This window comes from Octopus bimaculoides, chromosome 11 (genome assembly GCF_001194135.2).
Source record: "Octopus bimaculoides isolate UCB-OBI-ISO-001 chromosome 11, ASM119413v2, whole genome shotgun sequence".
Taxonomy (NCBI): Eukaryota; Metazoa; Mollusca; class Cephalopoda; order Octopoda; family Octopodidae; genus Octopus; species Octopus bimaculoides.
The window spans coordinates 72,493,366-72,507,805 of NC_068991.1; the positions used below are offsets into that span (position 1 = coordinate 72,493,366).

The window sequence follows — 14,440 nt, forward strand, 5'->3', positions numbered from 1 at the left end:
TCCATGGGTTCCCTCAACTGTTAGGGTGTGGCACTTTTTCACGCAGCTATCCTCATCCATTCTCACCACATGTCCATACCAGCGCAATCGTCTCTCTTGCACACCACAACTGATGCTTATATATATACACACACATACACACACACACACACACACACACACACACAAATATAAATACACATACACACATATGTGCAGAATGGTTATTTGCGCTGCATACAAAAAAATTTATTCTTTATATGTTCTGGCAGATTCAAAAGCAAAGTATGCTAGTTGTTGTTGTATAAATCACAGGAGAACACACTGTCATTGAAACAGGGAGAATTTGTCCTCTTGTGACCAACACAACAACCACTAGCATATTTTGTGTCTAAATCTGCTGCAACGTATTAAGATTGAATATGCAAATCATCATTATATGTGTACATGAGTATATAGTCATATATATGTGTACACACACAATCACACACTCATACACCCCCCACACACAGATAAACACACACACACTCACACACACATAATTCAGTTGAATTCATTTTATGTTTTCTCTTTATGCTGCTGATATTTTTCTTTATGTGTGTAGCAGTGATTGTTTCCATAGAAACAATGTCAAACCGGTTCATTTACTTTCATTTCATTCTTTGGTATTCCATTTCCTGCTTATACTATATCAGTTTGTTTTGTATACGTTATTCAGTCATATCAAATTCTATCGTTTATCACCACTCTAAATATTATATTTTTTCCCCATTTTTTGTGCGTGATATCATTCACTATTTTAACATTTGAGATCACGCAAGCATCATACTATAAATAACCTACTATCTTTAAAAATATTTCACTATAGGTGCATGCGTGGCTGTGTGGTAAAAATCTTGCTTCGCAACCACATGGTTTTGGGTTCAGTCCCACTATGTGGCACCTTGGGCAAGTGTCTTCTACTATAACTTAGGGCTAACCAAAGCCTTGTAAGTGGATTTGGCAGACGGAAACTGAAAGAAGCCTGTTGTATATATATATATATATATATATATATATAAAATCAAAATTTAAAGCAAACAGAAAATGGAGAAATATTGATGAACAACAATTGTCTTACATCAATTATTATTTATTAATTCAATACAAATAAACTGCATCCCATAACTTCCTGTCTTCTCACCAGTTTTTGAGGCTCTGAAAAATTTTAAGGGTCATGGATGCAACCCTTCCTTTGCTGAATAAGTGGTAAAAGGGAAGACAGAAAGGATCTTGTTCATGAGATGAGGTGCTGCATCATGATGGTGAAATGTGGAAGTTGAATATGGAAGACGTGCAGAGGCTAGAGAGAAATGTGTCAAATATATGTTACTTGCTTAAGCTCTTTGCTCCATATGGAATATAGGCCATTGAGGACTTTTCTCCACTGTTCACTGTTATGGGCTGTTGTTAAGTCCCAAGTCTTGTTGGTTTTGAATTGTCATCAGTGCTTCTAAAACTTTGATTTTTCTAGGTAGAGGTGCTGACTGTATGCAAGAGGTGTTCCATATTAGTCTGGCCTCTCTCCTTTGACTTGTCCAGCATGTATATCTGTGTGTGTATGTGTGTGTGTGTGTGAGTGAACAAATAAATAGAAGCAGTATTTAAAACATATATTTGGAATTGTATTTATTGAATGATACATTGACTTAGCTCCTCCCATTATTTAACGTTCCGTGAAACCATTAATGTCAAATGCCTGATGAAACAGATACATGGAATAAAGGCATACTCATGATCTGTAAATATACTATGAATAATATTTAACAATATCCTATGGCTGTGTGGATATAGTTGCATTTAACAGAATAAGCTGAATGCTAAAGGGTTAAGCGGAATCTTAATGACACCAATCTCACCAGTCTGAGAAGCCCTACAGAGGTCACGTGCACTGTCTCTTTCTCCAAATGCAGCAAGTTAAGAAAAAAGACAACAACAACAACAAACAAACACCTGCCAAGGATTTAGTAAAAACCAAACAATTATGGGATTACTATGGAAAAGAGTATATAAGTTATTATCATGAAATCTGATATTTGCCAAGGGGCTTCTTATTGTATATTGGTAATTACACCGAGGTGTTAACAAAGGAAACACAGGTTTGTTCCTCAAAAGGCACTTTTTATTGACTTTTGCATTGTCATTGTATGAAAGTGCAAAGATACTTGGTTTTAAAAATATAATATTATATATGCCATGTTTCCAAATGAATCCTAGATTCATATATCATTGACAGGAAATAGAATATAATTTCAATTACAATCACAAGAATTTTGGGAAATGTTGATTAGAATCTGTCCAATCATGTGTGAAATATACATTCAGATATCTTGAGTTTAGATGTTTGGGTTAGGAAGGAGGAGGAAGAGGAGGAGGAATAGTGTAGTAGATTTGTTATCTTTCATATGATAGTCTTTCTTAATAGCAAGCTGCCTGATGTAAAAGCATCTGGGTTTTTTTTTTTTTTTTTTTTACCTGTTTAGAAAGTATTCAATTTTCAAATTAAACATTTTACCATGATTTCCTTTGAGTACTTTTTGTTAAGTTAATGTTTCAAATATTTAACCCTTTTATTACCTTATATCTGTAGATCATTATCAACGCCTCCATCACCACCATTACCTCCTGTGTGTGTGTGTGTGTGTATATGCACATGTTTGTAAGTGTTTACAGTTTGTGCTTACATGCATGAAAAATTGCCGAGTTATGAACTGTTATTCTCTGTTGTCCCTTTCCCTGTCACCCTGCTTAGTATGAAAACTCCTGTGCTTAAGAGCAGGTAAGGATTGGTGATAGGAAGGCCATCTGGCTGTAAAAACAATGCCTCAACAATGTGTATTCATCTAACTCATACTAGCATGGTAAAACAGACATACAAAAATCTCTAATCGATGAAGAGTTCTTATAAGCATAATTATTTTATTTGTCTTAACTTCTAATTAGTTTTTATCAAATAATGACTTATAGTATCAATATGATTGATTGAAAAGAATAATGAATTTCTATTAGATTATTGTTGTAGTTTGACTCCAGGTCTTCCCTGATTAAGCAGACCAGCGATCAATGACTCTCTAGCCATGACCATCTTGTCTTGTTTGAGGTAGACTGTACTTCAGACTACATTATCCAATATGTGTTTTTTTTTTTGAATGTCAGTAGTGTTTTGTTTTAGGGAGAGTCGGTTGCTATTTCTAGCAGACAAAGTGGTGATGTAGAATTTCCGTTTGGCTCAGGTTGTATTAGGTTTTTGAATATGACATGAAGGAGATGAAGGTTAAATTTCATTATAGAATGTGTATAACAGTCTATCACAGCTAATGTTCCTATATATACATATTGTTGATGAACCAGGGAGTGTAGAATAAAGTGCCCTGATCAGAAAGCAGATGGCTTTGATTTACAAACTATAGGCTTGTTAGTCAAATTAGTGCCTTCTCGATTAAGCTATTTCACTTTTACAGTTTATATATGCAATAATTTACACACACAAAAAAAAATATATACATGCTCATAAACATTCATACTGTTTCACATGCATGTTATGAATTTATATCATTTTCAAGATTATTTATTATTTGGAAAACTTTCTAATTTAATTTATTCTTAATTAAACTTTTTCTTCATTTTACTTTCTTATTTAAAAAAAAAAAATTATTAATTAAATTTTTTTCTTTATTTCTTTTATACTTTTTTTTATATGCCATCATCTTCATTTTGCTATCTGCTTAATCAGATTTTTCCTTAATTGTCACCAAATTATCGAACCCAGTTTAATCTTTGGAATAAAATATATTATTTTTCCATTGAAAGCTAGATTCTTTTTCATAAAAATTAGTCAGAAAATGCAATGTTTATAACAGTAATTCTCCTCTATTAATAATTATTATTCTTTATCTCTCTGAAATACACATTTGAAATTTCATATATTTAAACATTTAATAGTTACTCACGATTTGAAATGAAAAAAATATCTTCTGACCCAAAGTAATCCATGAGATTAAAATTAAAAAAATAGATTAAACATTTATTCTATATAGCTGGAGTTTAAGATTGGTAACTTTGGAAATGCTCCAGGACTGTTTCTTCTTTATTAAAAAAAAAAACCCCAAAACAACGAATAAATCTTTCATAATTACATGAAAACATAGGAGTTGCCTAAAAATTGTTTTCTTTTATTTGCTCACATGAAAGATATCATGAAACAAACTGTTTTTCTTCTTCTTATTCAACACAAACTTAATCTTACGTTCATTCATTAGTACTGACTGTTTTGAAAAATGTATCTTTTTTTTAAAATTTATTTTTAATTAGGCAATTAAATAAGATATGAATAAGAAATACACAGGAAAGTGACTAACAATCGTAAATAAAGAATACAGAATATACATCCATTTAAATAAGACAAAATATCTTTAAATATTTGGACGAGGAGAATAAATATATTTTCATTTAGATTCCCATATTGTGGTATTTTCAAGCTCATGCTGTCATATAAATGCGAAAAAAAAAAAGAGAAAGAATAATATTTAAAAAAAAAAATCAATGCAAAATATTTTATTTACTTGTTGGAAATTTTTGTTACATGGGTAAGTCATATTTTTCTCCCATTTAGACTGCAGATAAATCGTAGATCACAATTACTGTCTGCGATTGGGGTGACAAGGTAAGTTGCATATTGCTTATCAACTCGGTGTGATATTCTCTTTTGTGTGAACTTGTCATTTCTGTGGACTAACAATTCACTTGCCATTTGAATTGCCATTCTCAGAACTGATACAGTTCATACTTAGAACTCAAATCATATAAGCTCGCATTCGGTATCAACAAAGAGTGTTTTAATTTTAGTGCTAAAAATAGAACTGAATTATGATTTAAAAAAAAAAAAAAAAAAAAAAGCAGGTAAAAATTCAGCTAATAAGGTGGATGTGAACGATCCTCGAAATTTTGAGCCATTTACATTTGTGGTAATAATTATTATTTCGTAAATTGTTAATTTCCAAAATTTGTGCTTTGTTAAGCACAGAACAATTTGATTTGTTATTCAGTAAACCAGCATGTAATCAAGGCTACTGTTTTTGGGTCAATATTCTGTTTGTATGCCTTGCTTAGCCTATAACACCACATTGATACAGCAGAACAAATACATACAGATGTGTACATATATATATGTATATATACATATGTGTGTGTGTGCGTGTGTGTGTGTATATATATATATATATATATATATATATATATGTATATGCATAAGCATATACATATGTATAAGTGTATGCATGTATATGTACATATTATATGAATATCTGACTGCGAAAATATATACTATTATTATACTGAGATATCTGCTAGATATATAAATACACTTTCACACAATGGAAAGACTAATTTCATAAATTTCATATACACTGATGTGTATATTATATATATATATATTTATGATAGATATATCAACACACATACACACATACATACATACACACACACACACATACATACATACATACATACACCCATACATACAACACATACATACACACACAAATACATACATACACACAAATAAATACATTCATACTTACATACATACATGCGTACATGCATTCACGCATCTACTTTCCTTCACTCTCTTGTAATCTCTTTAACACTCACATATTGTAAAAGGGTTTTCAAGAAATTAATGTCTAGAAGAAATACGAAAATTCTAGGAATATTTCATTAAAGCTGTTAATAACCTCCACAAAGAAATCAAAAACGGTTTTTCTTCAAATGCTAAGTTCTTTGGCCTTAAGCTAGTTCCCTCCTTACATAGTCATTGCTTATTTTGTAATCATTCAGCTACATTACATATGCATTACACTTTACATTATATGTGAACTCAACGAAGCATATTTTATATTACAAAGATTTTTGAGACTAACCTGCCTGAGACAGCTCAGGTTCTATCATATAAATTCCTTACAGATGTTTTACAGCAATCTACAGTAAAACCTTCCATCAAAATTTCATGTTAATTTATGTTCTAAACACTAAGCTCGATAATGACAAAATTATTTTGCTAAGTTCTGCATCATTTTCAAAATTAATTGAAACACAGGTAGTGTATTTCAACAGAAATATGGTAATGAAAGGCTTAAAGAATGGTAATTTGCCCATAAGTGAAAATTCTTGCATAAACACAGAAACCATGTTTGTTTGGTATAAAATGGTTCATCGTTATTTAAATTAAAAAAAATTTTTTTTTGTAATTCATTATTAAGCAGTCTTTAGAACTTCTTTGCATTCTAATATTTGTTTAGAATTCAGAGAAATTCTAAAACCTTGTTTCTAAATCAGTAAGATATTATTATTATTATTATTATTATTTATTTATTTTTTTTTGAAGCATAGAAACAGGATTGCTGTTAACAAACTGAAAAATTGTGTTGGAGACATCATCCTGCATAAAATGTTTTAATTTATTTCTTTTAATGTGGGATTCATTTAAAACAAACAAACAAATCATTCATTTTAAAAGATTGAGTGTTTTATGTTGTAGCATTTTAAGGAAGACACACTGGGTGGGGGGAGGGGTTCCACATTGCTTTCCTTAGGCAGCCAGAGAATCTACAATTAGGAGAAAGATTAAATGGAATTTATAAAATTCATAAAATAGCTTCAACTGACATTAAAAACCAGGTTGTGAACAACTAACCAGGAACTTGCTTTCTACTTTCCAATATTTATCTAAACTCGAATAAGATGAAGAATATTTAAAAAAAAAATTACTGCTTTTCCATTTCTCATTGAGGTAATCATTCTTTTGTCTGAGGTAATCATTCTTTTGTCAAGTCCAAAGTATTAGATTGCTTTATTTTAATTATTTTTCCTTCACTGCAATTGTCTTTCCGGTTGATTTAGTTGTCCAGTATCGATATCTATGTCACTTCTGTCTTCTGTACTTCTTCATGTCCATTACCTTTGATAGAAATCTACCATTATTGAGAGAAAAATATTCTTCAGTTAATATGCGGAATATAATATATAGTTTCTTGTTTGAAGTGAAATCAATTACATGTGAACTCTAATTTTATTTTATTCTGTGTTCATCATGTTATCCTCTTCTCAGTTTGTTCTCCTCTGTGACTCTCTCCTCATGTATCATTGAACAATGCTTCTAATGACACATTCCTAAAGGGTTGATTATGTAAGGCCCATTTAATTTGTGTTGTTGTTTAGCCCCAAGTCAGCTTGAGTCAAAAGGTATTCCATCCAGAACCACCTTCTCTTTTGGTGGATATCTCAGAATAAATGATCTAAGATATCCTTCCCTTTTTTCAAGTTTGTTGGGTGTAATTTGAGAGAGATTTGACTGCAATTTCTTGTAGGCTGAATGACTGTGCAGAAGTTTTCCTCTTTCTCAAAAGCAATCTTTCTACTAAATCTAAATGCTTATTTAAGGGTCCACATCTTGTATTCAAAGTAGAAATTCACTTTTGTCATGACAATGGCTTTGCAGTATTTTTCATCTCATTTTACATGAATAATTTTTTATTTACCTAATTTGCAAGACTTAATTAAAACAATAATAGTATATTGGAATTCTCCGCGACACATTTTAAATGTTTGTTAGTTTTATTTATATTTTGCACGTATAATATTTTATAAACAATTCCCGATTGCATTGTCAATTTCAAGATAGAAATCTCTGCTTAGATTTTTTTTATTTAATAACTTAGTCAGAGAAGGTAGAGCAGCACTCTCAACCATTTCCAGAGCAATGGATGAGGTGGGGATGCTGTTCTTAGACCACAGATTTGTTCTGAGTGGTTGCAACGGAGCACATCCTGGGGAAGAAACCAAAGGGTAAACTAAGTAATGGATTAAGTTAATCTTCAGAGAATAGGACTGCCCCCTCCACCCTCTGACAAGCTTCTACACTGTTGCCTTCTATTAAAATTTTTCTTTAAAAACTTTGCAACTATGGTAGAAAACTACTTCACAAGGTGGGTGTTGCACAACTTGAAACCACAAAGCAGATTTCTTAAATGTTGATATGTTATGAAATACCTTAATTGAAAGATAAATATTCAAAGACAAATATTTTTATATTGGATTTCAAAGAAATGCTGATTCCTTTTTTGGGATGATTTCTTTGATTTCATAATTTGTGACAAGTTGATTTCTTTAGGTACTTATGTTAACCTTTACTCAAATCCAACATTAATTTCTTGATAACCTAACACTTACATATGTGTATGTGTTTATAAAACACGCATACACTCACAGACAAGTCTCATGATTGGCATAGATTTAAATGTAACAAAACAAATTGACAGATTTGTCATTGGTTGATAAAATGAGCAAACTCAAGCATGTTGCTCAATTTTTTATCAGTTTTCATTAACCTAAACAAGCTATTGATCAACGAGATAAAGACCCTACAAGAAATTAAAAATAAACTTTGTAAGACATAAATTATAACAACAGAAACATGTTTGTACTAAATTTATTAAAAATAAATCTTAAGATATCATCTAAGCTGTTAGTAACATATTCAAACATATAATCGCCAGAAGCCAATCACACTTGTAACATTTATTAGAGGCTCAACAGATTAAACAAAGCAGATTTTGGAATGTTGTTCAATGTATTCCATAAATCCAGAAATATCAGTGGTACACTAAGTTGAATATTTTTTTTATTTAAACATATATAGCATAAAGGTTTAAATCTAAATATGTAAATGTGTCTATAGTTAAATGAAGTTGAATTTTTCATTTAAATATATGTAAATAAGCTGCAATCAACACCCCCTTCCTAAACAAGCATATGACACTACTAAAGTAGTTGACCTGAAGACAATTAGTCTGTAAGACATGTCTAGGTAGATGTATATGACCACATCTGGTCATGTAATAATTAATATTGCATATGGTTTAGCACTTCTACTCATGTAAATATATTTCATTAACTCATTTAGACTATTCATGAGATGTCTTAGCTGACAGATAATTTTTTTGTTAATAGTGTTGAACCTTCTAGTAATCTCTGAAATCATTTTGAAATCTGTATATATATATATATATATATATATATATATATATATATATTACTATGACGTGGCGATTTAACAATCTGTTCAGTTATATCATTTCACATTTTCAATTATTTTTATTCAGTATCAAAACGATAGTTGGTTCTGTTATCACATTGAATCTTTACATGCTCCATGAGTTTTGACGTGCACAATTAAGCGATATCATTGCTATGCCTAATTCAAGCCTTTACACATTCTCCATTTTTGCCCTTTAATAATAATAATAATAAAAACTTGATTAAACAAATATAAATAACTTTAAACGGTTATTCATCAGATTTTGTAAAAAAAAGGAATGAAATAAAACAAATTGCTTAAAAATATTGGTTTCAAATTTTGGCACAAGGCCGGCAAAATTGCTTAAACATACGATTCAATGTGGTAATAGCCAGCTTGAGAGAACAAAATCCTTTTTAAATGTTAGCAGACAGGATCTCAATGGCACTGTTGTGCAATATTTATATGTAAAACACATTTTTCAAACTGAAATAGTTCTTTCTCAAGTTTGCTTGTTATCAACATTGATAACATTTGAAAAGAAATTTAATATGATAAATTAATTTGTAAACTTATCAACACAAATCCTTTTTATATATAAAATACTAATGTCTTCATTTTTAAGCTAGGAGGTTCTACACAAAAAATACAAATAGAACTTGGCTCGTAGTACAAGTAGTGTTTTTTTTTTTCTTCTGAAATATCTAAACTATCTTGAAATATACTTTTAAGTATACTTCTAAATTCTTAGAAGCAAAAATCTTAGAAGGAAGTCAATGTATAATATTTTTTTTGTAAAAATAATACTTTGAGATTTCACCCTCAGTCGGACATATTTGTCCACATCCACAAAATAAAATGCCTCATGTCACTCTGTAAAGTAAATTTCGACTTTGCATGCTGCAATTTCAAAGCAGTAAGTGTGCTTGTGCCGCATGTTAATATATTTGTTAAAACATACGCGCTTTGATTTTTTTTTTTTTTTTCGTTGTTTGAGCACCTAAAAAGTGTTTACTGCTGTGATGTTTTCATCTAAACATCCATCTTGTCTGACCTTGACGAGAAAAACATTTGAAAAAAAAAAAAAAAAAAGTTAAAAAAATAGCAATTACGTTTGCATCCTTTGCTTGCAAAAAAATTAAAAGAAAGTTTCAAAAAAAAAAAAAGAAGATATTGACCAACAAGAAATTTAGCTTGCTTAGTATTCTGCCTGGCAAGCAAATCGTAGCTTAATTGTAGCCTCAGATAGCCAAATGGGATACCATTTTGGTTCTGTTTTATAGCTGCATTCAACTTTAAGAAATTATGTTCTGTAAAAATTGTCTTTGGTAGTTTGATAGTTGAAACTGCAGTCCAACTATCTCTCTTCTCTTTCCTGTTTATGTTAAGCTTTCTTTCTTGTCACATTTCCTTTCTTATCACAGGTTATCTGAAGAGCAAACACACACACACACACACACACACACACACACACACACACACACACACACACACAAACAGACATGCCAAACCCTACTGAATACAAGACTGCATTATATGTCAATGTCTTTGAGCACACACAAACACACGCACATACAAACACACACATACACATCTCTGTGTGTCTACATATGTATGTATATGCATGTGTGAGTATTTATATTTAAGTATATATGTCTGTATGTATAGGTATCATATACATACACATGCACCTATACATATAGACAGACATATATATATGTATATATATATATATATATATATATATATATATATATATATATATATATATATATATATATATATATATATATATACATATATAATTTATGTGTGCGTGTGTGTGTGTATACATATATATATATATATATATATATATATATGCATAAAATATGAGTGTTTCTGTGTATGATATGTCGATATGTGTATAAGTGTCTAGTGGGTGCTGTGGAACAGGAGATAATTTCTTGGTAAATCAGGTTTACAACCTAATTTCAATGTCCAGTTGAAGACATTACATTTCATTTTGTATCCCTAAAACCTTTCAGAAGCTCATAAATGCAACAAATCCCAGACGCCTCTAATCACAATTAGCCTCACACATAAACAGAAAATGCAAAAAGTAAATCGCTTCATCCACAGTGTATTGTGACACTGTTGTATCTAGTTAAATTTGGAAATGGGTACGCTACATTCAACATGTATGTATGCAGCATGAATGTATGTATGTATGTATGTATGTATGTATGTATGTATGTATGCCATTATTCAGTTTATTTCAAGATTTCTTGCCAATAGAGAAAGAACTGGTTTCTAACCTAGATCCATTGGAATTTCAACATCAGCAACAGGGTATTTTTGTTTGTTTGTTTCTATGTATGTATATGTGCAGATTTGTATGTTTTGCTTTATGTATGTATTCTCATGCATATAGTTGCCTATCTAGACATGCGCATATATATACTTAAATGATAAACTTCTGGAAAGTTTTACAGATTTTTACATTTCCAGTGATGGACTGGATTTGTAGTCTTCGAATTAGCTTTCTCCTTTCTGGTTTTGAGAAGACTAATTTCTCAAGATTGGTATTTAGGCAATGTGTTACATATCCCAGTACCCCATTGATTACTGGTATAAACCTGAACTTGCAATCTGTATAGAGTAACTGCAGATTTCTCAATAGTTCAGCATAGGTGTTCTCTTTTTCACTGATCTTCAGCTTTATGTATGTATGTATGTATGTATGCATGAGCATGTATGTATGCATGCATGTATGTATGCATGTATGTATATATGTATGTATGTGTGTATGTATGTATGCATGCATGCATGTATGTATGCATGCATGCATGCATGAATGTATGTATGCACCCATCCTCATAATCATTACCATCATTTTAATGTCAACTTCCCCATGCATGTATGGACTGGCCAGAGTTTATTGAAACAGATTTTCTATGGATGGATGCTCTTCCTGTTACTAACCTTCATGAGATCTTACTCCATAGCCAGATATACAAGAGATGAACGACACTCATTTACAAATATCACATGATATCAAGCCATAGAGACACACAGACACATACACACATATGCACCTAGAACGTTCCCCTTCAAGGCAAAAGTGTGAGCAAGGTTGTTTCATGGAAGACTAGTAGTTGTCCATGCATACTAGCCTCCCCTCTTCATGCTACCGATGTTATCCAAATGAAAGGCCAAGACAGACACAGCTTGGCACCAGTGATGTCGCAACTCATTCCTACAGCTGAGTGAACTGGAGCAACATAAAATTAAGCATCTAATATATATATACATAGAAAATAAAGGAAATCTCGAATGCAGGATAAATTGGAAAGTAGCTTAGAAGATCAGGTAAATATGCTTAGAAGAACCCTGTACCTCTCAGATTCCAGTTGAGCACTCATTAAGTTAAGTAATATCTGACAACAAATGCTATATTCTATAATGCGAAATAATAGCTTTTGGAATTTGAGACCATTTTTTATAAACAAACTTAGAAGTGCTGAGTGAGTTGGTATTTTACAGAGACAGATAGAAATCTTGAACACATGATAGCTGTGAAAACGGTTTAGAAGATTGGGTAAATTCTCTTACAAATAAGGAGTTATTTAAAGCTTGGGTATACACCTGGTAGTATGCCAATTAAAGCACTTTCATTGTCTATGGCTACCTGTTGTCGTCATCCACGGTAATGATATAAATGCCACTGGATCTACCTCAGGAATTCCTCAGTTTTTGTCAAGAATATAAAGAATGAGAGAAACAGAAACTAGAATTCACAAGAGTCTTTATTAATCACAGTGATTTTCTTGACCCCTCTTGCATCGATCTCTCACAGGGGTGATAATACGCAACTGGTTGTGGTGCATCCTTCAGAGCAAATGTGTCTCATCAGGTGACTTGTCAAAAGTACCCTGAGCTTATTGAACAAGGAACCTTTTGATGATAAAGGTGATGATGATGATTATGATGTAATACTAAGATCAAAGAACTGAATATCCTTAGGCATTGCCACACAATAAAAATAATGCCCTCTTTTCCCTTTCTCCATCTCTAAAGCCAAATAGTTTTTCTTGTAAGATAAGTGTGGTTAAAAACTTTGCCTTCTAATCATGTGGTTTCAGGTTCAGTCCTACAGTATGGCACTTTGGGCATATGTAGTTTACATTAGCCAAGGCCAGTCAATGGAGCATGAGTGAATTTGGTAAATGTGTCTGTGTCTGTGTGTGCATGTGTATATGTGTGTATCTGTATCTATCTATAAAGATAGATCTATTTAAATATACATACTGTAGAATGCGAAATTCATTTATCTGAACAGCAAGTAAGGGTTGGTGACAGGGAGAGCATCTGGCTTTAAAATCATTCATCATCCTAAAATGCATCTCCATCCAACCCATACTAACATAGAAAAAACAGATGTTAAACAAAAATAAATGAACAGACGGACATGTGCATGAACAAAATGTCTTCAGAAAAAAAGAAAAAAAACTACTGGAAATAGCTTCACAATAAGTGCAAGCATAAAAAAAATAGTATCCCAATTGTTTCCATATTCCATTCTCTGTAGCTGAGAACAGCATGTATCCTTATTGCAATATTTAAAAATATTACCATGTGTGACTCTCAATTTGTATTTCCCCCCTCACTTGGAAGCTTTCTATCTCTCTCACCCTCTTTCTTTCTCCCTCTCTCACTTTCTTTTTGTCTCTTCCTCCTTATTTTTCTCTCTCTGCCTCTATGTTCCCTTCAATTTCATCCATCTTGTCGTTGTCTCTCTCTTACTGTTTGTCTCTCTGCAGCATTCATATCCTGGTGAAAAACTCAGAAAATTCCAGCCAAGATAGCATCCTTCTTTGATTAGGTTTATTTTCTCCCATCATTGTCAAATATTTTGCATAGTAATTGCATTAACTTTTCAAACCATTCAGACTTGTTGATTTGTGTTGATATAGCAATGTGTAAGTCTGTATATATATATATATATATATATAATCATAAATATACAGGGATTAGCAGAAGCCTGCTTCTCCAACATACTGAGAATTCAGAAATAGCAGTCAAAGAACTTCTGATTCCAAACTACAAATTTTTTCTCTAACGGATGGCGATATCTATGGCACACACAGAACAAAAAACAGAAGAGAAGAGTAAAAACAAACCTGCCTTTAGTTAATTGGGTACGACGTTTCACAGTTAAGGGTATGAATTCCCCTATTCCGATCTTCAGCCACAATATTCGAATAAATTTGCCAATGTCTAAATAACTCACGTTAATTTTGACCATGTAGTGTCTGCCTCACGTGGTCTTGATGTCGCATGGTCAAAATTAACGTGAGTTATTTAGAC

At 31.7% G+C, this 14,440-nt stretch overlaps 1 protein-coding gene across 10 annotated transcripts in view; it reads left to right on the forward strand.

Annotated features, from left to right (window-relative positions):
• The window catches only part of LOC106875082 (serine/threonine-protein kinase BRSK2), a 305,025-nt gene that overhangs the window by 212,824 nt on the left and 77,761 nt on the right, over positions 1 to 14,440 (forward strand). For 7 of the 10 annotated variants that reach the window (XM_052971926.1, XM_052971931.1, XM_052971927.1 and 4 more), the window contains one exon: positions 4,631 to 4,681. The exons of the other annotated variants lie outside the window; for them this stretch is intronic. In XM_052971926.1, the coding sequence (XP_052827886.1) occupies positions 4,631 to 4,681 (51 nt within the window). The remainder of the gene's footprint in view (positions 1 to 4,630; positions 4,682 to 14,440) is intronic. 10 annotated transcript variants of the gene reach the window in all.